The 24,189-nt window shown below is 50.4% G+C and overlaps 1 protein-coding gene across 1 annotated transcript; it reads left to right on the top strand.

Annotated features, from left to right (window-relative positions):
* Positions 1-1,123: 1,123 nt before the first annotated feature.
* On the top strand, positions 1,124-24,189 carry fn1a (fibronectin 1a). Its single transcript, XM_037488763.2, has 49 exons — positions 1,124-1,431; positions 2,108-2,233; positions 2,346-2,483; positions 2,669-2,800; positions 2,967-3,104; positions 3,948-4,106; positions 4,314-4,520; positions 4,608-4,790; positions 4,890-5,066; positions 7,721-7,876; positions 8,157-8,285; positions 8,402-8,545; positions 11,132-11,253; positions 11,354-11,522; positions 11,794-11,979; positions 12,113-12,241; positions 12,337-12,426; positions 12,529-12,723; positions 13,298-13,570; positions 14,046-14,309; positions 14,440-14,534; positions 14,819-14,987; positions 15,089-15,175; positions 15,288-15,479; positions 15,928-16,200; positions 16,627-16,741; positions 16,874-16,950; positions 17,023-17,112; positions 17,252-17,518; positions 17,612-17,728; positions 17,822-17,986; positions 18,086-18,241; positions 18,338-18,451; positions 18,560-18,829; positions 18,917-19,128; positions 19,226-19,313; positions 19,457-19,642; positions 19,756-19,845; positions 19,930-20,121; positions 20,243-20,332; positions 20,914-21,013; positions 21,124-21,343; positions 21,543-21,713; positions 21,822-21,960; positions 22,099-22,266; positions 22,859-22,984; positions 23,095-23,201; positions 23,288-23,407; positions 23,632-24,189. The coding sequence occupies exons 1-49, from the start codon at positions 1,302-1,304 to the stop codon at positions 23,698-23,700; spliced, it is 7,512 nt and encodes a 2,503-aa protein (XP_037344660.2). The 5' UTR covers positions 1,124-1,301; the 3' UTR covers positions 23,701-24,189.

Below are 24,189 nucleotides of genomic sequence, written 5' to 3'. Positions count from 1 at the left end.
AATACAATAAGCCAAACTCAAACGTGCTCAATAAAAGACGTTGACCACGTGTCAACGATGTAAAGCATCCGTTGATTCAAAGATGTCCTGTAGGCAGAGTTTTTTTGTCGTTTTTTGCAGTGGTTTCGTGTACTCTTGTCTTATTTTCCGAGGTTTCCCAAGGGAGTCACAAAACAACTGTTTGTGTTATTGGAGACAAATTGAAGGACTCATTGCATGACTGTTTCAACCTCGGAATGTTCCAGAAGAGCCCAGAGGTTTACAGTCACGGAGAGCGGAAACCAGTGAGTGACTTAGGCCAAAAAGAAACATCATGGCAGGTGATCTCCAACGTGGTCACCATGGAATATTCAAGTGCCACCGAAAATCCACACGGAGACAACTCTTACTGTTCCAGTAGCAGAACAAAACCGACAGAAACCACCAGTGTAAACTTTGTGAAGCTTTTCCTGCGACAGACACTGGAGCAGCACTAATGAAAAAATGCTTTGAAAAAAGGGAGGCAGATGGGAGAGGAGCACGGGTTAAAACGAAGATTGATCTGTTAACTCCAACATAACAGTGCGCTTACATCACAGAGGACTCATTTCAATAAAAACTCCTGCGCACATAAACAATTTCCAGACATCGAAACACGAGGCCACTGGAGACGTTCCAGACCCCGATGCCACTGACCTAATTCCTGCATGTCACCACCAGGCTGACGTGCTGCAGAGCATCCTGCAGCAAGGATAGCTCTGCTTAAATAAATGCATATAGTATGAAGTTAGGCCTCGAGAGGAAAAGTGAGAGGATTCCAGGATTCATGTGTATGGATGGACGCACAAGGTCCAAAACTGCAAACGTTTAGTCACGGCCCTACATCTTCAACTGGGTGATCCAAACCTGCTGCCTCTGGTAATAATAGCGAAGGCAGTGTAAAAAAAAAGCGTGTTTGGATGTAGACCATTTAAAATAATCTTACTTCATTGGGGGGGGGAGGGAAGAGAAGCATGTTTGGGCGTAATCCTCTTTGTTTCGCAAAAGTTTGGTCTGCCCTCCTGGGAGGGAAGTCGGTCCCTCCTCCGGCAGAAGCTAAGCCATGCCCAGAGATAAATCACTCCCACAGCCCGCAGACCTGCACACTGCGGCCCGCGCGTTGGAGAGGAGCGGACCGAACCCAAACCGATCTCGGATAGCTTCGCAACCGACTTCTTCTTCTCCGTGAGAAAAAAATCAAACCGTTTTTACCCGAGTTTTTGCTCCCGTTCCCGGAACCGCGTCGCGTTTATAACCGGGGCGACTCGCACCTGAGAGCAGGCATGTCCCGCAGCACGGTGGCCAGGGTGCTGGTGGCCCTCTTGATCGGGGCCGCGGCGCACTGCATGCCCGACGCGGCGCGCAGGAGCCGGCGACAGGCGCAGCAGCATCACGTCTCCTCGGTCTCTCAGGGTGAGTGTTTGCGGTGTTGCAGCAAGGGGCCACCGGAGTTTACTTTGATGGAGTTAAATACACAACGAGATTGCAGTTCACGCATTTGTTTGCATTTGTCGAGACAGAAATCATGAAACTTTGTTTTCCTAAAAAAAAAAAATGTAATCCCCTTCTATATACCGACATTTGCATTTAGTTGACAAACGCCCCCAAATTTTCTTTTCTGTTTTCTCAACCTCCCCCAAGAAAAAAAAAAACGGGCCAGGTAAAAAGTCTTCAGTTTTAAAGCAAAAAAAAGATGCTGTGGACGTCATGTGAGATGTGAACAAAGGAAACCTTCTCTCTGGTGGGGAGAGAAAGAATTAAGGTGGGAATAATTTAATTCTCTGTGCAGCTGATTTATCACTTAGCCCTGGGGGCCTTTGTGAAGTCCAGTGAACTCATCCAGGATCCATTTCACAGCCGTGCCTGAGCTCCACTTAGAAAGTGTACTGTTTATTTTAATTTGTCTTTTTACCAATTAAAGACAAACGGTACAGCCTGTGAGTTTTCTCTGTCCCTCACATTTTCCCTCCACTGTGTTCTAGTGTAAGAGCACGCGTTCCATTGGACCTCCTGCTGTCCGACTCTAGCTTGTGCCGACGTCTAATTAGCTCTATTTGTTTTTTCTGTTCTTTTTTGTTGATTTGGTCAGATGGTTGTTTAGAGAACGGACAGTTCTACGGCGTTAATGACCAGTGGGAACGACCATATTTGGGCAGCCTCCTGGTCTGTACCTGCTATGGAGTCGCTGGGATCAAGTGTAAAAGCAAACCTGAAGGTTAGTTTGCGTGTGTTAAACTCTTTTCCCCACATGATTCCATCTGCATTTCAAACATTAAACGCACCCTCCCACCCCCCCCCCCCCCCCCCCCCCCCTCACCCTCCTGTAGCAGAGGAAAAGTGCTACGATAAGATCAACAAGAAGTCCTACAGTGTGGGAGAAACCTACGAGAGGCCCAAGGAGGGCTTTATCTGGGACTGTACCTGTATCGGGTCGGGTCGGGGCAAGATCAGCTGCACCATCGGCAGTAAGTTGGTGTTTTCTAGTGAGTTGACCTTTTCTGACCCCTGAGCGGACATCCCGGCTCACGTGTTTTCCTCGGCCGTTACGATAAAGGGAGAAATGCCTGTGTGTGTGTGTGTGTTTCTTTCCGTGCATCACACCATGCACATCGGCCGCAGTCTAAACACACTTTTCCTCCTGTCCACCCAGACCGTTGTCACGAGGGTGGCGCTTCCTACAAGATTGGTGACACCTGGAAAAGACCTCATGAAACGGGAGGCTACATGTTGGAGTGTGTCTGTCTGGGTAACGGCAAGGGAGAGTGGACCTGCAAACCTGTTGGTGAGTCACCACTGACTAACGATGACTGAAGGGGGGGGGGGGGGGGGGGGACCGGCTGGTTTGCAAGAAAATTGGCCTTTTTTTTTTTTTAAAGCATACATTTATTGTTATGATATGTTGCGTTTTGGGGGATTGGTTTAGTAGCTCACGAGTCTGTTTCCTCCAGCTGAGCGTTGCTATGACAACTCTGCGGGGACGTCCTATCTCGTCGGGGAGACGTGGGAGAAGCCGTACCAGGGATGGATGGTGGTGGACTGCACTTGTATGGGAGAAGGAAGCGGACGCATCACATGCACCTCCAGAAGTAAGGACCTCTATTTATAAAACCGTCACCGGAACCATTTTAGTCGATGTGTAATCTGTTTGAATCAGCATCTTTTCACCCACACAGCTGTATCTCTGCGGCCTAAACACGTCCCGTATGTCAATACAACTTTGTCCTGACGGAGCGCCGCGCAGATGTGCTCTGCACTGATAGAACTCACGGCCCTTTTGTTGGAAGATATTCCCAGCTGTGTGAGGACATGTTGACAGTTGTGTTTGGTATTAGGAAAAAAAGACTTTCATCCCTAATGATGCAGGCTGAGAATGAATGTTGGAAAGACTTCGGGGTGGCCTCAGATGTTTTCATGTCGCCGACTTCTTACGCTGCCTCAAACACGGGAACAGCTGGTGGCCAGGAGGCATTACTCTTAAACCAGTGGTTGTCAACTGGTTCTGGCTCCGGGACCCACCATCACCCCTTAATGACCCAAATCGAGGAACATTCTCAAATTTATTCGAAATGAAGTTCATAAGCTGAATTTTATATTTTATATTCAGGATGTTTAATTATCCTAAAAACCCAAAGTCTCCCCCTTATCAGAATGGTTTGACCCAACCTGGCACACGCTACTGAAAACATGGACTGACGAGCGCAAAAAAACACTCCATTAAAAAAGTCCCTTCAAAATAAAATCACAGGATGATTTTTTTGTGATTTTTTTTTTTCTTTTTTTCTAATTTTTATTTTCCCATGGAAAGGCCCGCGACCCATTAAAACCGACCCACCAGTTGAGAATCACTGTCTTAAACATTCACTCTGAACATTAACCCAAAGGTTTCCGCATGTTTCCAACCACAACGCCGTCTCACAATTGCCTCCTAGATCGCTGCAACGACCAAGACACTCTGACCTCCCACCGCATCGGAGACGCCTGGAGCAAGACGGACGCCCAGGGCCACTCGCTGCAGTGTCTGTGCACGGGGAACGGCCGGGGGGAGTGGAAGTGCGAGCGGCACGCCTCCCTCCACACCACCGGCCTGGGTGAGAAGGGAATGAATGAAGTGGTCGGGTGAGGGGGACAGGAGCATGTGTCCGTTCATGTCATTGGATGCTTCACTGTAGGCAAAGCGCTACAGTCGTCTTTCAGTTATTTAACGTCGACGGCCTTAACTCGAAGGTATTGGTTTTTCGCTGCATCATCACCGACTGGGAAGCCTTTTTAATTTTGCCATCGGCCCATCGTTCCAGGCACCGGCTCCCGCGTGATCACTAACATCCAGCCCGCGGTCTACCACGCCGCCGCCGCCGCCGCCCCCCAGCCCGCCGCCCAGGTGGGCCCCTGTCGGGCGGACGCGGGGCTCTCCTACTTCGTCGGCCAGCGCTGGATGAAGAAGCAGGGAGCCGAGCAGATGATCTGCACCTGCCTCGGCAACGGAGTCAGCTGTGAACCGTGGGGTGAGCGACGTCGCTTCGTGAAAAGCAACGGGGGTGATTTCGCGCTGCTGTGTGTTCAATAGTCAATTTTTCTCTTTCCTCGCACAGATGGACCGGCTCCGGTGTACGGCGGCAACTCCGGAGGTCAGCCCTGCGTGTTTCCCTTCGCCTACAAGGGGAAGACCTACCACTCGTGCATCTCCGAGGGACGCAGCGACGGACATCTCTGGTGTTCCACCTCCTCGGACTTTGAGACGGAGCAGAAGTATTCTCTCTGCACGGAGAGGAATGGTGAGCAGATGGGTTGAATGCTACTCAGCCGGGGGTCTAACTAGCTGACTGTATTGGGGGGGGGGGGAAAGATTGTTAACCGTGTTTTCCTTTCAACAGTAATCGTGGCAACACGAGGCGGCAATTCGAATGGTGCCCTGTGCCAGTTCCCCTACCTCTACAATGGGCGAAACTACACCGACTGCACTGCAGATGGTCGCAGAGACGGCATGAAGTGGTGTGGAACCACGACGGACTACGATGGAGAACAGCGTTTTGGATTCTGTCCGATGGCTGGTAAGTGTGTGTGTGTGTGTGTGTGTGTGGAGAGACGTGAACGATGCGCCCCATTATGCATACTACGATACTGTCCAGTACGCCAAAATAATATTTAGTTCATCCCGATACATATCATGTCAGCCCCAAAAGATACCAGGATGTCGTACCGCATCTGGTTGTCTTTGGCAGTGTGCGTGCTCTGCGTCTAGTGTGACCCACAGTCCTCTGTGCACCAGGTGTCCCGGTTGAAGACATGATGCGTACTTTGTACCGGCAGCTTCAGTGTGTGAGAAGAAGAAGAAGTAAAGGATTTTGAATGCATTTTAAAGTTGTGTGGTACTGAAACCAAAAGAATGCCACTCCTATTATTGATGACCTAAATATAATTTCTATGTCCATTTAAAAAAAAACCTAAATAACTTAATTTATTTAACATATTAGTGTTAGCCAGAAGTGTTTTCTTGCCATATTGGCGACTAATGTGATTAGCACAGCTAGTTACAATGTCCCCTCCTACTCTTAAGTTAAAAGGCACAAAGCCTCCGGTTTAAGACGCTTCTTTAAGCCTTTTACGGGAAACCTTTACTTGATTTACATGTGAGCTGTTATGAGCAGACAACATCTAATCTAATTCACATTGAAGTCACTGCCCCGAGAGAAAGGTGTCAATTAGGTCTCCACAGGTAACAAAAGGGGCTAATACACTGGGGGGGGTCATTTACGGCGCACTAACGATATGGTAATGATGATACCAACACGCCACCTCACAAAGGGACTCACCATGAGAAGCTAAAGGACTGCTTTAGATATCAGGCGGAGGTATTTTGATGTCTGAGTGTAGATCCAAGATCCAGATAACGGATCAATTATTAGTTTTTATAGCTTAATTATAGTGAGTCATGTTACACGAGTCCAGAGCAGACGGATGTAAAACAATTCAAATTACAACAAATTGGAGGAAAGCTTTCATTTTTAAGCTCTGCTTCTATAATACTAATAATTGATCACTGGATTGGACAGTGATTGATCGAAGTATAAACTTTGCTCTGACGTCTGAAGGGATTCAGATGAGTGTGCATGAAGAATACCGATCCTTGTTGGTCACCACATTGCAAGTGATGTCGGAACAATTTGTGCTGATTTCTAGTTTGTTTTTTTTCTTTTCTTTTTAAAGCTGTCATTTTCTCTCCCCTTTTCTTTATATGCCTACTTCAATCCTGGGACCCACCTCTGGACCGACACCCTGTTGTTAACGACACCCTGTCGAGATTTAAAGAGTAGGGGGCGGGGGGGGGACACTTTAGCCAGTGTCAGGTTGTCTGTGTTGAACTCAGTGCTGCAGGGAGGGGGGGGGGGGGCTTTGATATTGACATTAATGGCTTCACAGGGATTGTCAAAACAAACATGGCACTTGAGATGTTAATGGCGTTGTTAAAAGGACGGTAACCGTCTGGAGCCCCTCCCCAGTCCTCCGGGGGGGGGGGGGGGGGGGGGGGGTCGCAGTGTGGGCCCGGGCTGACCTGCTTCTCTGTCTCCACCGTGCGAACTGCCCCCCCCCCCCCCCTCACATTATTCCACCGTTTCCTGCACCTCCTCTAACAATCGAAGCGAACGTGCAGCGTCGGCCTTTCTTCTTGCGCCTCAGCTGGAATCTTCTAACATTCCATCGCGCGTCATTAAGAGGAGTTTCCTTCGCCATGATAAAATCTCGGCTGGTTTTAAAGAGATCCCTTAGCCAAATACAGTCACACCCCCCCCCCCCCCTTTTTTACGCCCTCCAGCTTTAGACAACCTGGGACGGGTGGGGTGTAAGCAGACATTAGTCTCCGGTCATGATAAGCCCGGGGCACGCTGATGGCAGAACTAAACATTTCACAGAGTCAAACTCCTCTATGCGTAACATATGTGGCAATAAATGGCCTCGGATTAAGCAACGCCCCCCCCCCCCCAACGCATATATACCATTACAATCAAATAACCTTGCTCACAAGCCGGGCCACTCGGATCCTTCAAATGCTCAATAGGCTTCAGCCACGGGCCGGGGATACTGCACACCGCATACCAGAGCCCGGCTACCCCCCCCCCCCCCCCCCCGGCCCCTGTATTCCTGCCCCGGGGGCCTCGGGCGTTGATGGATAGCAGCCAGACCAGGTTCAAATGATCTCTGGTCCCAGCGAGCAGATGGTCTGGCTCTGGTCCAGATCCTGCCTGCCCTAGAGAACTCTGTGCTGGGCCCCAAGAAAACACATCATCTTTTAATTTTTTTTAATTTTTTATCTCTCCCTCCACCTCCCTCCTCCTGTGTGGAGCGATGAACGTGCATGAATATGAGCTTTGTCTGCTCCACGGCACCAAAACACACCAGAGTCATGGAATGCAACAATAAAAGCTATTTGCAAGGAGCCCCTTTTCACTGTAAAACCCTACCAGAACAAACTCTCCACGTCTCCTGGATAGAAAAACGACTCCCTTATTTAAGAACATGATGGTGAAACAGCTGTTTCTGGCTTCTGGTGTTGGTTGAACCCTCTGTGGCCTCGTGTAGTGACCCTAGAATCTCCACAGTGCTCCGCTCCGGTCGCCTGGCTAACGAGCTGCGGGATGTGTTTGGTCTGTGCATCTGATTTGTATTATTTATTCTTCCCCCCCCCCCCCCCTTCTGTGTCTTCTAGACCACGAAGAAGTGTGCACGAGCAGTGACGGGGTGATGTACCGCATGGGCGAGCAGTGGGACAAGCGGCACGACGTTCTGGGTCACATGATGCGATGTACCTGCGTCGGCAACGGCAGGGGAGAATGGAGTTGTGTTGCGTACTCCCAGCTTAAAGGTTTGTGCCAGAAGGTCAGATACTGTGGGTTCCGTTGTGGCTGGTGACGGGCTCCGGGCCATGCGAGTGACACTGGATCCGCAACAACTCGCAGGCCAAAAGGTCAACAAGCAAGGCTGCACACCTGCACTTTATGGGGGGGCCCCTCAGCAGCACCTGCGTCACAAAGACGCACACACACACAGACACACACAGTTCACAAGGGCAGCTGTGCATAAGGGGTGAGTGACCTGGGGGGAAAAAAGGTAACATGTTGCCTATAAATGCTTGTCTGCTGCAGACCAGTGCATCGTGGACAGTCTCACCTACGAGGTGAACCAAACCTTCAGCAAACAGCACGAGGAGGGCTACACGATGAACTGCACCTGCTTCGGGCAGGGCCGCGGCCGCTGGAAGTGCGACGCCATCGGTGAGTTGCCGGCGTCCGATCGACCTCTTGAGGGGAGGGAACGCGGCGGGCTGTTTTACAGCCCCCCCCCCCCGCCCTCCCAGTTGCATCACCCGCTTCGATGACTCTGCCCTCAGATCAGTGCCAGGAGCCCGAGACGAGGGCCTTCTATAAGATTGGGGAGTCCTGGGACAAAGTCATCCAAGGGATCATGTACAAGTGCTATTGCTATGGCAACGGGGTCGGAGAGCTCAGCTGCGAGCCTCAGCAGTCCTACCCAGGTAAGATTTGAAGCCCATTACGGAGCCGATCCCTACTTTACTAACCTATGATGAAATATTGTAGTTTTTTATTATTTAATTTTTTTACTCCTAATCCTGTGTCGGCCCCTGGTTCTATTTCCTTCTTAGTGTGTTAGTTGTTGATGCTTTGTGTCTTTTAAAGCACAGCTTGATGCGCGTATGCTGGCAGTGAACAGGATAGAAGTTCACAGTAGCTGTGAGACTGTCGGGATGCGTTCAGCGACGTTACCCTGAGCTCACGCGTTACGCTCCGTGCCCTGCAGGGAAACGTGTTGGTTTAAGTCTCCTTCAAAATGAGGCCCTTGACTTTGATGTGAAACAGACAGCGATGGGAGGGGGGGGGGGTGTGATTTCCTCTTTTATAGATGCACCCCCCCCCCTTCCCCTCCCCTACTTTGAGCCTTTGTTCTTGCTAGTATGTGGTACATCCCCTGTGCTGTTGCCACAGCTGTACAAAACATCACCGTGTGCACGTGTGTGTTTACCCCCCCATCCCACACACACACACATCTACCACATGCACACATTTAAAGTCTGTTTTACATTTAGAGGATCACTTCGGATGGGCCGTTGTGCCGCAGAGTATTTTTTTATAATGAAGCATCGTGCAGCCGTGATGGTCAACCTTTTACAGGCGGCGTTGTTGTTGTTGTTTATCTTTTTAGTCTTTAGCCTTTTTGGTCATTACAACCCCAACACATTCTCCATCTTGTTGTATGGCATCCCCGAAACCCCCCCCCCCCCCAAAACATGTTCCTTTACTTTAAAATAGTGGTGCACAGCGGGATGGTCTTGATGCGTCATGTATCTGCTAGAAGCTACCTTAGCAGTTACAGAGCTGGAGCTTCAAACAAGTCGTATGTAAAGGAACATTTAAACTGTGTGTGTGTGTGAAGCAGGTTGTAGGGACATACAAAATATAGGTCAGTATTCCTCAATAAGTGGCTATAATCGCAACCAGCTGTAAAGCTGCTCTGCACACAAAATGCAGCTCGCTGAGATTGAAGGGCGGCGAATCCAGGCTCCCAGCCGGTTGGCTTACGGGGGGGGGGGAGAAACACCATAAAAGGTCAAAAATGGAAAATCTCAGGGACGGATCTTTTTAAGAGATACCACAAGCATTGATACGATCTTCTGGTGGGGGGGGGGGAGTGTGTTTCTTATTCCGCGCTGTGCTTTTATCTCTCCTCGTCTGGAGGGCGTTTTCATCTTGAATCGTTCGGGCTGTTTCTTGTTGTTTTGGGCGACTGCAGACATTACTTCCCCTTTTTCGCTGTGGTCCTTATCACCACCTCGCCGGGCCCCTTATCTGCACCGATGCTTAATGTTGTGTCTGGCTGTGCAAAGTACAGAAAGCTGTCTGAATGTGCGTTGCACAGGTACGTGTGTCATGCTGCTGGGTTGTGTGCGCGTTGCTTCCCACATGTGACTCTGTGTAACCCTTCCCCTCGCCAGTGGCCTGTGGGTCCCGTAATAGGCGGTAATTGGTCCCAGATTGTTTTTGAGGTTTGTGTATCTGCGAGCGACTTTGGGTTAACCGAGCCACTTGCTCAGAAACTTGGATTACAGGTCTGCCGTTTGGAAAAAGTGGTCCTAAAACCTCAGTTCTTTTATAGTTCTTTATAGAAGCTCGCGTCCCGAGTCTGCTCGCCACATGACTTCTGTTTACATTAAAGGTGACTCGATGCGCTTTGTTCACTTCCGAATACAGCAACGGACGGTACAACTTCGTTGGCTTTTGTGTCGTATTACACACGTATTACACCCCGCCGCAAGGTTTTCCAGGAAACAAACATAGTGCATAGTTGTTGTTGTTTGCTACTTTGCTTAAATGCCTTTTGGCGGCGTGGGAGCAGATCCGAGGAGCTCAGTCAAACACTGGAACCCACGTTTTCTACGACTGAAAGTTGCAGGATTTTTGTCATCGGCTTGGCAGCATATTTATTTTTTCTCCTGCTTCTTCATTTAACTCTCGGATGCTCGTTGTTTTGTTGAAGTGCCTCATATACCCTGGGTAGTGTGTTTTTTTTTGTTTTTTTAAATGTATGAAATGGAGGAGAAGGTAGATTCAAAGGCGTCTCTCCTCCAGCTGGTGAAATCTGGGCTGGAATCTCTCATGTTTGTGCTAGTTTTCCTTCACTCTTTCTGTGTTCTGTTCAGGAAAAGACTGCAGCACGCTCACTAACTCTCACTGTTGAGGCGGGTCGTGTACAACTTTTCGGACACGTATCGTGTGGTAGAATAGCCCAGTGATTCTCAACTGGTGGGTCCCGTTTTTTTTGGGTCATTGGGCCATTGAATGGGAAAATAAAAATTTGAAAAAAAATCATCCTGTGATTTTATTTTGAAGGGACTTTTTTTAATGCAGCGGAGTGTCGGTTTTTGCTTTGGTTGGGTCAAACCATCCTGATATGGGGGAGACATTGGGTTTTTAAGATAAACCTCCTGAATATAAAATATAAAATTCAGCTTCTGAACTTGATTTTGAATAAATTGGAGATTCTGTTTCTGTTCTGTATCGCTCAGGCCTCTCTCTCTCTGTGTGTGTCTCCCTCTCGCTGACAGGTGGTAGTCGCCCCGTCCAGGTGATCATAACTGAATCAGGAACCCAACCCAACTCCCACCCCATCCAGTGGAACGCCCCACAATCTGCTCACATCACCCAGTACATCCTCAAATGGAGAGTGGTGAGACAAACAAATTGCTCGCCCGTGTCCTTCGGCCGCCCGCCTCCCGCCTCGGACGCGTCTCCTCTTTTCCTGACATTCTCCATCACCGTCTTTCCAGAAAAACAGTCAAAGCGCGTGGAGGGAGGTGCTGATCCCAGGCCATCTGAACTCTTACACCATCTCCGGCCTGAAGCCGGGCATCACCTACGAGGGTCAGCTGATCAGCGTGTTGCGGTTCGGGCGCCAGGAGCTCACGCGCTTTGACTTCACCACCAACTACGGATCACGTGAGTTGGGGCAGTTGACGGACCTCGGTGATGTTTAATCATCCGTACGGGCCGGTTATTTTTAAGTTTATGCGTTTCTTCCTGCTTAACCTGCAGTGGTTTGCAAGATAAATATGAGCATGTGTTTGCAACGTTATGCAATCGCCTTTTGATTTGTGCTTTTATTTTGTAATACTAATCAGAATAATTCTGGCCACGTCCTGATCTCAGAGGCAGCAGGGAACCAACTCTCCTATTTTCCTTCTTTTTTTTTTCCCCCCCCCCCCTGAAGTGGCGACATCACAAGGCGAGACCACCCCGCCTCCGCCCACGGTCGACATCTCCGAGTCGGTGACTGAAATCACCTCCAGCAGCTTCGTCATCTCGTGGGTGTCCGCCTCCGACACGGTCTCTGGTTTCAGAGTGGAGTACGAGCTCAGTGAGCAGGGACAGACCACTGGACAACCCCTGGTGCTAGGTGAGGCCACACGTGCACGTGTGAATGCACGCTGGAGTACGCTGTCAAGTTTGGGCCGCATTTCTGAACCTTTAACCAAGACAGACTGCTTATTTAGCCGTTTTCAAATATATATTTTTTTCTTCCCCATCAGACCTGCCCCACACGGCCACCTCAGTGAACATCAATGAGCTTCTACCTGGGAGGAAATACACCGTTAATGTCTATGAGGTTACAACTGGCGGCGAGAACAACCTCATTCTAACCACTTCACAAACCACTGGTTCGTAGGCCCCGCAAGCCGCCAGTGACTATAAATCAAGGAGCAGCAATGGTAGTTTTCCTTCTCACACTTGCACCTCTTTATTGTTTCCGTAGCGCCTGATGCTCCCGCTGACCACGAAGTGGAGGAGGTGGGAGAAACGTCCATGGTGATCAGCTGGGATAAGCCCCTGGCTCCCATCACTGGTACGTGATGACGCGGGAATCCGCCGTCCTAGTTTGAACCCGCTGACGGGTCCCCTTACGCGCAATGACCCACGCGTGACCTTTGCCCTTCCGCAAACGCAGGCTACCGCGTCGTCTACACGCCGTCGGTGGAAGGCGAAAGCACTGAGCTGACCCTCCCCGACACGGCGACCTCCGTGACCCTGAGCGACCTTCTGCCCGGGAAGTTGTACAACGTCAGCATCTACGCCGTGGAGGACAGCCTGGAGAGCGAGCCCATCTTTGTGCAAGTCAACACAGCTGGAGCTCCAGCGCCAGGTACAGGAACAAGGTGTAAAACAAGGGGGACCTAACTGCTATTTGAAAACCCTGAGTCAGGTCATGTTTGGTGTGTGTGTGTGAGTGAATACCATATATGGCATTTTTAACATTTTTTACATCTTTGAGGTCCACACCTGCTTCCAAATGGTCACATTCAGATTTTTGCACACCTTCCAGAGCGCCCGGTTTATTGGCTTTAATTGCTTTTTATTTTTATTGCTTATTGCCCCTTTGAAAGCCCCCACAGATTGAGACACAAGATTCCAATTCTCAAAAAGGCACAGAGCGAAGTCATCGGGTTTCTAGCGGCTCCTCCCTCATGCTGCATGACTCTTGTTACGTGAAACGTTACAGTCTGCCAGGTCAACCAAGTGTGTTTGTATGCGTGTACTTTTTGTACAGTCTGTGTGATGTAACGAAGATTCGTGACCTAGAAGAGTCTGTCCCTCCATCCAGTTTGTCCTAATGTGGTCTCATAATACATCAAAACTCAGACCCTAACATCAGCCTGTCCCTAGACCGACACTTTAAGCTGTTTTTTTTTTTTTTTGTTTGTTTTCTCTGTCAACAGAAGAAGTTTCCTCTCCCACGGACCTGCAGTTCTTCGAGGTGTCGGATAAAAAAATCGTCCTGACCTGGACCGGCCCGGCCGGCGCAGTCTCCGGTTACCGGGTGACCGTCGCCGCCGTCGACGAGCCCGCTTCTCCCCCGAGGGTGATGACCCTGCCCGTCACCACCTACGTCGAAGCGCATCAGCTGGAGCCCGGGACGCTGTACGGCTTCAACGTGTACACCCTTCGCAACGGGGAGGAGAGCCCGCCGCTCATCGGGGAGCAGGCCACCAGTGAGTATAACGGAGGTCCTGCAGTTTTGTCAGCGATTCTCAACTGGTGGGACCCGTTTTGAATGGGAAATGGGAAAATAAAAATTAGAATTAAAAAAAAAAAAAAATCACAAAAGAATTCCTGTGATTTTATTTTGAAGGGACTTTTTTTAATGCAGCGTGTCGTTTTTTTTCGCCGGCTCCTCCGTCCATGTTTTCAGCATCGTGTGCCGGGTTGGGTCAAACCATTCTGATATGGGGGGAGACTTTGGGTTTTTAGGATAATTAAACATCCTGAATATAAAATTCAGCTTATGAACTCGATTTTGAATAAATTTGAGAAGTTGAGAATGTTCCTCGATTTGGGTCACCAAGGGGTGATGGTGGGTCCCGGAGCCAGAACCAGCTGAGAACCACTGCGCCAAGACGTGTGCAACCTTCTTCAGATCAAATGCTCCACATCTAACGTGTGTATTTTTATTTATCTTTTTCCCAGAGCCGGATGCTCCCACAGATATCCATTTCACCAACGTGACCGAGGACAGCGCTGTGATGCTGTGGTTCGCCCCCCGGGCCAAAGTCAGCGGCTACCGTCTCTTCCTGCACGTGGAGGGCTCCGCGTCCGAGCAGCTGCGCCTGCCCGCCCGCCCCTCTCGGTACACGCTGCTCAACCTCCGGCCCGACACCCGGTACGCCGCCGTGCTGCACGCCGAGCAGGAGAACACGCTGAGTGAAGGGGAGTCCGCCGCGTTCGCCACCAGTGAGTGTTCAAAACGAGGACGCCGTGTGTCTCATCGCAGGATTTAAGTGTCAAATACATTTTGAAGAATAAACCGTCCTCTTGTAAGATGAGGGGACTGTAACTGATCAGAACTTCCTTGCGCTTGTAGATCCGCCAATGGGCCACGCCCCTGACTTCAGCACGGATGTGACTGACACCTCCATCATTATCTCCTGGACTCCAGTTCCCCACATTGCATACAAGGTACCGTCACTGTGTCGCTATGTCTGATGAAGTGGCTTGTGTGATGATTCCTGGAAACGTGCTCTCTTGTTCTTGGGTTGGAGTGAAGGCTCCATCTGAAGTTAGGTGACACCGGACCTACAGACCTCCGGGGTTTAAACCCGAAATATGTCACACCCGAGTTGAGAATGCTCCTCTGCCTCACATGTTCTTGGGAAAACATTGACCTCTCTGACCTTCACCCCCCCCCGAGCCCATGTCCTCCTCTCTGACACTGCCTCTATTTACCCCCCTCCCCCCCTCAGCTGACGGTGCGTCCCAGTCAGGGCGGAGAAGCCCCAAGGGATGTGAACTCTGACTCGGGGAGTATTTACGTCTCTGGTCTGACCCCTGGAGTGGAGTACACGTACAGTGTCCAGCCGGTCATAAACGGCCACGAGCAGGGGACCCCAATCGTACGCCGCGTCGTGACACGTGAGGAAGAACCGGTGCACCGTGACTCGCGTCTTTTCTCTCGGTGGCCCGCCAACGTCTTTAACGCTTTTCAGTTTTTCTTCTTCTTCTTTTGTTTCCAGCTCTGTCTCCTCCCACCGATCTCCACCTGGAGTCTAACCCGGGCACCGGGGAGCTCATAGTCCAGTGGAACGGAGCCAGCACACCAGGTGGGCTTGAAATGCAAAGGACTTTGACCCCTCTGTTGGTTTGAAACGACTCTTCGTTTGCTGCGATATTTACATCATTTATTTTCCACCCACGTTGTTTTTTCTCTCTCAGATATCGACGGCTACAAAGTGACATGCGCCCCCACCAAGGGGCAGCAGGGACACCGCCTGGAGGAGTTTGTGGAGGCCGATCAGAACTCCTTCACCCTGGAGAACCTCAGTCCGGGAGTGGAATACAACGTCAGCGTGGTGACGGTTAGGGACGATATGGAGAGCACTCCGATATCGACCACCATCACAGCAGGTGAGTGGGGGAGCTGCTGTTCACGATGTCACTGATTCTCACACGTTTATGATGGAAATGTTTGTCGCCAGTAAGAACAAACAGCCCCCATTTATAAATGATATTAAACGGAAATGAATATGTCAAAATAGCATTTAGCAGACGTTTTGCATGACTAATGCTATATTGGACGTGTATATATTACAAATTCTCAATGGAGTCGTTTCATTGCATGACAAATGAAAGAAGATCTTTATATACACGTCAGGAAGAGACGCTTTGCAGCAGCCCTTCCATGGGTGTGATATGTGGAACATCTCACCCCACTGGAAGCGGACGCCTTTCCTGACCTCCGCTCCTTTTTCTTCTTGTGTTTCCGTCCCTTCCTCCGCCTGCCGTTTCCTCGGTGGTTCTGTCGTCTTCTCTCTTTACTTTCTCCTCCGATCCCCCTCCCCCCCCCCCCGCCCAGAGGTCCCGGGGCTGACGGACCTCACCTTCAGGGACGTGAGCGACACCACCATCAGCCTCCGCTGGTCCCCGCTCAACGCCACGGCCGTCACGGGCTACCGCATCACGGTGGTGGCGGCCGGCGAGAGCGTGCCCATCTTCGAGGACATGGTCGCGCCGTCCACCGGCCAGTACACCGTCTACGGGCTGGAGCCCGGCATCGACTACGACATCAGCGTGATCACGGTGACGGAGAACGGCGAGAGCGAGCCCTCCACGGTCACCCAGCAGACCTGTAAGCGCCATTCAGTCCAAAACGGGCGAGACTTGTACTACGCTTTAAGCAGATAGTAAATGTTGAGTCCGATGGTGGCGGTGAGGTTTTTGTTGGCCTTTCAAAACCAGCTGCTGATGTCATCGTGCAGCGTGTTGTCAGTTGTAATTCTTCCTCCGTGCGTACGCCAGGACCATCTGCTTTAAGTTTTGGCGGTTTAATCACACCGAGGCTCGTTTTGCCCCCCAATGCAAACGCTGCTGGTTGTAAAACTTCAGATGGATTTACACGCTAATAAAAATGTGTTTTTATATAAACGTGTAACTATTTTCTAGTTCAGTCATTACATTATTTTGTTGTTTGTCGTTTCTCCCCTCATTTCCTCCATCACTATAAGAAAAATAAAAAAACCACACTCTGATCCAAGCTGCTCCCTCTTTTCAACAGCTGTACCAGCACCCACCGATTTGGGCTTCGACCAGGTTGGGCCCGACAGTATTCAAGTCACCTGGGTCCCTCCAGTTGTCCCCAACCCAGCTGACATCAACAACTTCCTCATCAGGTACGAGAGGGAAAAAAATAAGCCTTTAAGAATCTTTTTTTTTTTTTATCCAGGTTCTTCTGTCTTGACGACACAGCCGCATGTAAAAAAATAAATAAAATAAAAAACAACCCCTGTGGTCTCATTGTTCAGGTATCATCCCATTGACGATGAAGACGACATTACAGAAACCAGCGCAGGGGACGGGAGCAACAGTGTGGTGCTGAGGAGTAAGTTACATTAAAAAAAAAATACAATACACAGGCACACAACTACTTTAATGTCTTTTTCACTGTCCTCAGACTTGCTGCCTAACACGGAGTACCTGGTGAGCGTGGTGTGCGTGTATGAGCAGAGAGAGAGCTCGCCCCTCGTCGGCACCCACAAAACAGGTGAGGCGTCATCTTCAGTCGGTCCTGAAAAAAGGACCACGTTCATATGCTATAAACGCTATTACTGGGTGGTCTTTTCAAAGGGGAAAAACACCAATGGCCTTTTGACGGATGACCTTTTTTGTGCCTCTCCTCTCAGCTCTGGATTCCCCAGTTGGCCTGCGTTTCTCCGAGATCTTCACCAACTCCTTCACCATCCACTGGCTGGCTCCCCAGAGCAAAATCACCGGCTACCGCATCCGCTACCAGATGGCCAGCGGCGGGAGGGCCAAGGACGAGAGGCTGCCCCCGTCCAGGAACCACTTCACCCTGACGGCCCTCGCCGCCGACACGGAGTACCTGGTCAACATCTACGCGGTGAGCGGGCCCAGAGAGGGCCTGCCGCTCAGCGGGACGCAGAAGACCAGTACGACCTCCTGATTTTCAGATCCCTCCAGTTACCCACCGTCATATCGTCGTGTCGTTTTGCTCATTTGAGATGTTTCTGTCTCTCCCGCAGTCTCCGACGCTCCCACGGACCTGGAGGTCCTCGACTCCTCCCCCACCAGCATCACGGTCCGCTGGGACGCTCCACCCGTCACCGTGCGCTACTACAGGGTCACTCACGGAGAGAGCGGTGAGCTTACTATTCACATATGGAATATTAAAACTGTGGAGTAGCCACATGACGTCTCGAACGCTCACATCACGTCACCGTTCTTCTATCCAGGAGGTCACAGCAATCCCAAGGAGTTCACGGTGCCCGGCTCTCAGTCCACTGCCACCATCACTAACCTGAAGCCTGGAACCGACTACACGGTCACCGTGTACGCCGTGACCGGCCGGGGGGACAGCCCCGCTTCCAGCACGCCGATCTACGTCATGCACAAGACGAGTACGCGCCCTCTTTTCCCTTCATAGACGTCATCCTGCTTCCACATATTTCCCCTCGCAGCGTTCTCTGATTAATCCCACCCCCCCCCCCCTCTTCTAGGTGTTGAATCTCCCTCTGAAATGGAGGTGATGGACGTGAACGACAACAGCGTCACAGTGAGGTGGAGCCCGGCCCAGGGCCCAATCAAGGGATACAGGGTGACCGGGGTCCCGAGAAATGGCCTGGGGCAGTCTTTCACTGAGGTGGTGGCACCAGGTACGGGGTTCAAATACCAAATACTTCATTGGTATTTTAAAGCTGAACCAGGTTTTAATTATTATTATTATTATTATTATTATTTATTTTTTTCAGACCAGACAGAAATGACTTTCTCGGGACTGATGCCCACGGTAGAGTACGTTCTGAGTGTCTATGCTCTCGGACAAGACGGGGAGAGCTCTCCTGTGGTGGTGAATGCATTAACGAGTAAGGCTTTCCACTTTCTTGAGAAATATATTGTGGGGGGGGGGGGCCCTCTAATATGGAAAAAGTATCTAACCCAGCTGCCCTGGCACCGTTCTCCCCCGCTCTTAGATGTGGACCGTCCCAAAGACATGACCTTCTCGGACATCGACTCGACCTCCCTCCGGATCACCTGGGACAGCCCCGAGGGAATCGTCACGTCTTACCGGGTCCTGTACTCCAGTTCGGAGGAGGGCGAGCGGGAGCTGCGCCCCGCCCCCCGGGGAGACGCAGAGTCCGCTGTCATCCACGGTCTGCAACCCGGCACCGAATACACCGTCACGGTCATCGCGGTGCACGACGACACCGCCAGCGCGCCGCTGGTTGGGACCCAAGCTACAGGTACGGGAGGAACTAACGGCTAAAAATGTGGGGAGTTCAATGGGCATCTCGCTCCATCTAAACCTCAATTCGTCTCCCCCCCCCCAGCCATCTCCCCTCCTACCGACCTCCAGTTCTCCCAGGTCAGCCCCACCTCTTTCACCATGCGCTGGGCAGTGCCGGGTCAGGAGAACCGGCTCAGTGGCCTGACGGGGCTCACCGGGTACCGCGTGGTGGTGAACCCGAAGAACAAGAGCGGCCCCACCAAGGAGATCAACTTGGCCCCGGACGCCACACAGGCGCACATCTCGGGCCTCATGGTGAGTGCGGCTCTGTGAGCCTGGACCTGCGAGTGTTATTCAGTATCTTCTACAACCTTCCACATCTTGCCCATCTTTCTTTTTCTTTCTCCCTTAGATTGCAACTACCTACGAAGTCCACGTTTATGCCTTGAAAAACTCTCTGACCAGCCGGCCGGTCCAAGGAGAGATCACCACCCTGGAGAGTGAGTTTGTACCTTTTTTGTTGTGAAATGTGTCAAAAATGAATGGATCGTTTTCCATGCTTGAAACATGAGAGATGGAGTTCACAACTTTAAAACCATCTCGTCACCCGTGGCCTTCTGTCCCTCTCCTCGGACACCTCCAGACATCAGCCCGCCCCGTCGCGTTCGTATCTCTGACGTAAACGACTCCTCCATCACGCTGACGTGGCGCTCCAAGACGGACACCATCTCTGGCTTCCTGGTCGAGGCCACTCCCACCACCTCCTCCTCGGGCTACACACCCCTCCAGAGGACCACGGGGCCCGACTCGCGCTCCTTCGTCATCACAGGTACAACGACGTGACGACCTAAGAGCATTTTGTTTCACCCCTCACCTTTTTCGAAAAGAACAAATTCAGTCATTACATCAGATTTCCCCCGTGTTTATTACCCGTCCCTTCAGGTCTGGAGCCCGGCACCACTTACAAGATCAACATCTACACACTGAAAGGGAACGGACGCAGCGCGCCGCTCACGCTCACCGCCAGCACCGGTGAGCGCTCGTCTCTTACTTTGGAGTGTGAAACGTAGCTTCCACAATGACGACGTATGCTCTTTACTCGTTTGTCCCTTTCAGCCAAACCGGTGCTCATCCCGCCCACAAACATCCGCTTCACCTCCCTGAACCCGGACAGCATCTCTTTCAGCTGGGAGCCGTCCCGCAGTCCGGGGGTCACTGGGTATTACGTCACCTACGAGGAGGCCGGGGGTTTGCCTCGGGAGGTTATGCCCAGGCCCCACGCAGGCCAGAGCCACGCCATCGTCAACGGTGGGTGGGGGAGCGCGGGCTCCATCGTACGCATCCGCACGCGCAGATGCATGCGTTGCCAAATGTGGCAAACAACAAATACTTGAATGTAAACGGTTTTTTTTTCTTCTTTTTTTTCCAGGTCTGAAACCAGGAACCGAGTACGTCATTAAGATTGTTGCCCTGCAGAATTCTTTAAGAAGCACACCTCTAGTGGGCAAAGGAAAAACACGTAAGTGCAGCATCCACCTGCCAGCACCGATGGCCCCTGCAAACCCTTCACTGCTTTTTATTAAGTCAAGCTTACTCCTTTCTCTTAAAAAGATTTCACACTGTTTTTGAGAAACACGTCATTTTCCGTTCAGTGTAAGGATTCTGATGTTCTGATTATTGATGTGATATTGTCCAGGTAATAAGTTACAATTGCCACATATGCACTATGGCTATGTTTGAGTGCACTGTACTGCTGCCCTCTGCTGGCTTTCCTGTCTAACTACTGCTAATGTAGAATACACCATTACACTAGTATGGAATAATATACTGTATGTATATATGTATATTCTTCCGTACTATACTGATGTGGGAAAATCTACACATCAGAGATCGGCTTTGTGTTAAATAATATCTAAAAAGGGCCCAATGACTTGCATGATGCGTTTACAGTTGTTTATATTCTTGAATAACTAGCCTAATGGGTTCTGTCGCACAGTGGAAACGGAACCATCTTGTGTGTTCTTACCCGGTGGATCTCTGCATGTGCTTTGCCCTGCTTGCGTATAACCGCTGGCATACGTTTTGCATCTTGTCCAACAGAGCCAGCAATAGAGCATCAGCCTTTGGTCCCTCAGCTTCCTGTTCCTCACCGGCCCTCCCCCGACATCCTGGATGTCCCCGAGTCCTTCAACGACCAGATGTATGAACACGCAAAATCAAACCCATTGATTCAGAACAAAAACACTCAACATATCGTTAACCCCTGTCCTCAAACCACTCTTTACTTTTTATTTTTTTTTCTGTGTGCAGTTTTGACACCAACCATGTTCACTTGGCTGGTACTAGTGGTCAGAACCAACCGGGTCAGCAGGGCCAGCACATCTACACGGAGTACCAGAACCTCGGCCCTAACAACGGACTTCACGGCCCCTTCAGCGGACCCAGAGAAGGCCAGAGACCGACTCTCCGAGAACCTCTCATCTACATTCCCGTAGCAGGCCCTGATGGAAACCGAGTGCCCTTGGTCAAGGTAGGAAGTGGTCCGCTATGGTTCAGATTACTCTCGCCTTGAGTTGGTGGGATTTGAGGAGGCCCGACACGTGGTTCTCTTAAGAGATATAGAGCGAAAACTGAGGCTAAACGGCTATCAAGGCATTAGCCGTCGGTTCTCATTCAACGTGGGACATTTGGTGGTTTCGTATCTCCACACCGTGCGTTCCGTCCTGCAGGTGAGCGACGGTCCGCTGCCGGGTCTTGCGTTCGGTTTCCCTGACAATGAAACCGAGTGGCCCCAAGAAGCGCAGACCATCACGGCCATCTCCTGGTCCGGTGTCCCTCACACTTCGGAGTACGAGGTGTCCTGTAATCCGATCACACACCTGGAGGAAAGAGGCTTTCAGGTACGCGCGCACACAGTCTCTCTCACACACACACACACACACACACACACACACACACACACACACAGGGGTAAGAACCACTTTTAATCGCCCTCTTCCTCCACATAGATGCGTCTTCCTGGCACCTCCAACAGCGCCACGTTGATTGGATTGACATCCGGAGCTTCCTATAACGTCGTGGTCGAGGCCATGAGGGGCGGGGCTAAAGAGAAGGTTTTGGAGGAAGTCGTAACCGTCGGCAACGCTGGTACAGTAGTCCACGCTCGACCTTGGGAATGATGTAGCACGTCTCTCTGTGAATAGTGATCTAAAGATGGAGGAAACCCGTCTCCACCACCTTGTCTTTTTGTAAAGATAAATCAAGTTTTGTATCCCATCTTTTTAGTTCCAGGTGACACTCCTATTTCCACCAACCGGGACGTGTGTTACGACACATTCACACAGACCTTCCACGAGGTGGGCTCAGAGTGGGAGCGCATGTCTGAGACGGGCTTCAAGCTGTGGTGCCGCTGCCTGGGGCTGGGCAGTGGCCATTTTAGATGTGATTCATCCAGTGAGTGGCTTAATAACCCCAGCATGCTTCGCAAACACGCCATGGAATTATACATTATATCACTCCATGTGCTTTTACTCAAGAGGAATTTTATAAGACAAAACCATGTATCGATGTCACGACCTGAAAGAACGAGTCCGAGTTGTGCGATGCACAAAGCAGCGAATGCTTTTATAAATTCCTTTTAGCAGCCTTTTGAAAAGGCATAGAATTGTACGGTTCTATGTGCAGCTACGTATAGCAATAAAATGATGTCATTTGTGTCTCTGCTGCTCTGCTAAGCTAACTGGCGTCTGTCTGTTTTTTGGTATTGTCCGTAGAACTAACACGACGATACCAGAAACTGGGACAACATCCATTAGTTCAATGTCATTTCGCTGCCTCTATGTGTTTGTTCCCACTGGCACAATGTATGTAATCCACTGGGAACCAGTAAAACCCACTGGGGCGTTGTCTGATGATGTTTTTGGAAATGTTTGCTCTAATGAGCTTCTCTTACATATCCCTCTCCATGATGTCCATTCATTTCTCTTCTCACTCCCTTCCTCACTTTCTCTCTCTCTCATCTCACTTCTTTTTCCCCCTCCGTCAGAGTGGTGTCATGACAACAATAATAACTACCGCATTGGCGAGAAGTGGGATCGCCAGGCCGAGAACGGTCACATGATGAGCTGCACCTGCATGGGCAATGGCAAGGGAGAATTCAAATGTGAACCCCGTAAGTAACGCACACATTTGGACCGCGGCTGTTGTGGAAATGAACGGAAAAGGGCATTAATGCAACAAAACAAAATAAATCTGTGTTGACGTGTGACTGTCCCCTTACAGACGAGTCGACGTGTTATGACGATGGGAAAATGTACCAGGTGGGAAACCAGTGGCAGAAGGAATACCTGGGCGCCATCTGTACCTGTACCTGCTACGGAGGACAACAGGTGCGCAACGCTGTCTGTGTGTCCCGCCACCAGAACTGCTTCATGGCGTCCCTTGTTGTGCTCATCCTGTCCCTCCACCTCTTCAGGGCTGGCGCTGTGAGAACTGCAGAAGCCCGGGAGGACCCGCCGATGTGGACGCTGACCTCCTTCAGCCGGTCCATTCGGACGTCTTCGACCGTTACAGAGAAAACGCTCTACGCAAACTGGTCGGTGTCTCGTTATGTCGCCGATGTGAAAAACAAATGCTTTACATTTACTTTCGGCCTCGAATGTTAACGCGCTTATAGACACACTCGTACAATTTTAAGCTTGAAAAGGACTTGCTCGTGTTAAAAAATAGTCCGTTTTTTCAAATCGATGCTACTGTATTTTAGTCAAAACTAATACGTCACAATATCTCTTCTGTTTCCTTTTCTACTCGGCTCTCCAGAACATCCAATGTCCGATTGAATGTTTGAGGCCGGAGCTGCTTGCAGACGCTCAGACCCCCTCAGGTTAGAGAAGAGGAGGAATATGAGCGAAGGAGGAGGAGGAGGAGGAGGAGGAGGAAGAAGAGTGAGACCCCTTGCAGCGTTGATACCACTTCAAGAAAGAAGCCTTCTGTTTTCACTATGAGAAGACATTTCCATCAGATCTTTGCCCTCAAGGTTCACCAAATTTAAGTGCCTTAACGAGACTTTTCTACACCAACCGCTGTGCCTTTTTCAAAGACCCCCCTCACCTTTTCACGTTGGATGTGATGTTTTCTTCGGCAATAGAAAAACCAGGATTTTCCTCATCCAAAACTTTTTTTTAAACTTTTCTTCCATCAAGCTAGAGCACAAATCCTGCTGCTCGATCACCTCGCACCTGCCTACCGCCAAACACACTGTTGACACACTCAAACACACACCTTGATGCAGCATTTTTGGTTATGGTTAATGTTCAATAACATTTAAATTCAATTAAAAAAATACAAGTAACTTTTCCTTTGACCCCCCCCCCCCCC

The sequence above is a fragment of the Pungitius pungitius genome, chromosome 10 (assembly GCF_949316345.1).
Source record: "Pungitius pungitius chromosome 10, fPunPun2.1, whole genome shotgun sequence".
NCBI lineage: Eukaryota > Metazoa > Chordata > Actinopteri > Perciformes > Gasterosteidae > Pungitius > Pungitius pungitius.
This window is presented reverse-complemented; position numbering and strand designations above follow the sequence as displayed.

Bases quoted from the DNA above. Each gene is read 5' to 3' on its own strand.
- fn1a (XM_037488763.2), top strand. From the start codon at position 1,302: ATGTCCCGCAGCACGGTGGCCAGGGTGCTGGTGGCCCTCTTGATCGGG. The intron at 18,242-18,337 runs GTACGGGGTTCA...TATTTTTTTCAG, and splicing joins CACTGAGGTGGTGGCACCAG to ACCAGACAGAAATGACTTTC. The intron at 21,344-21,542 runs GTAGGAAGTGGT...TCCGTCCTGCAG, and splicing joins ACCGAGTGCCCTTGGTCAAG to GTGAGCGACGGTCCGCTGCC.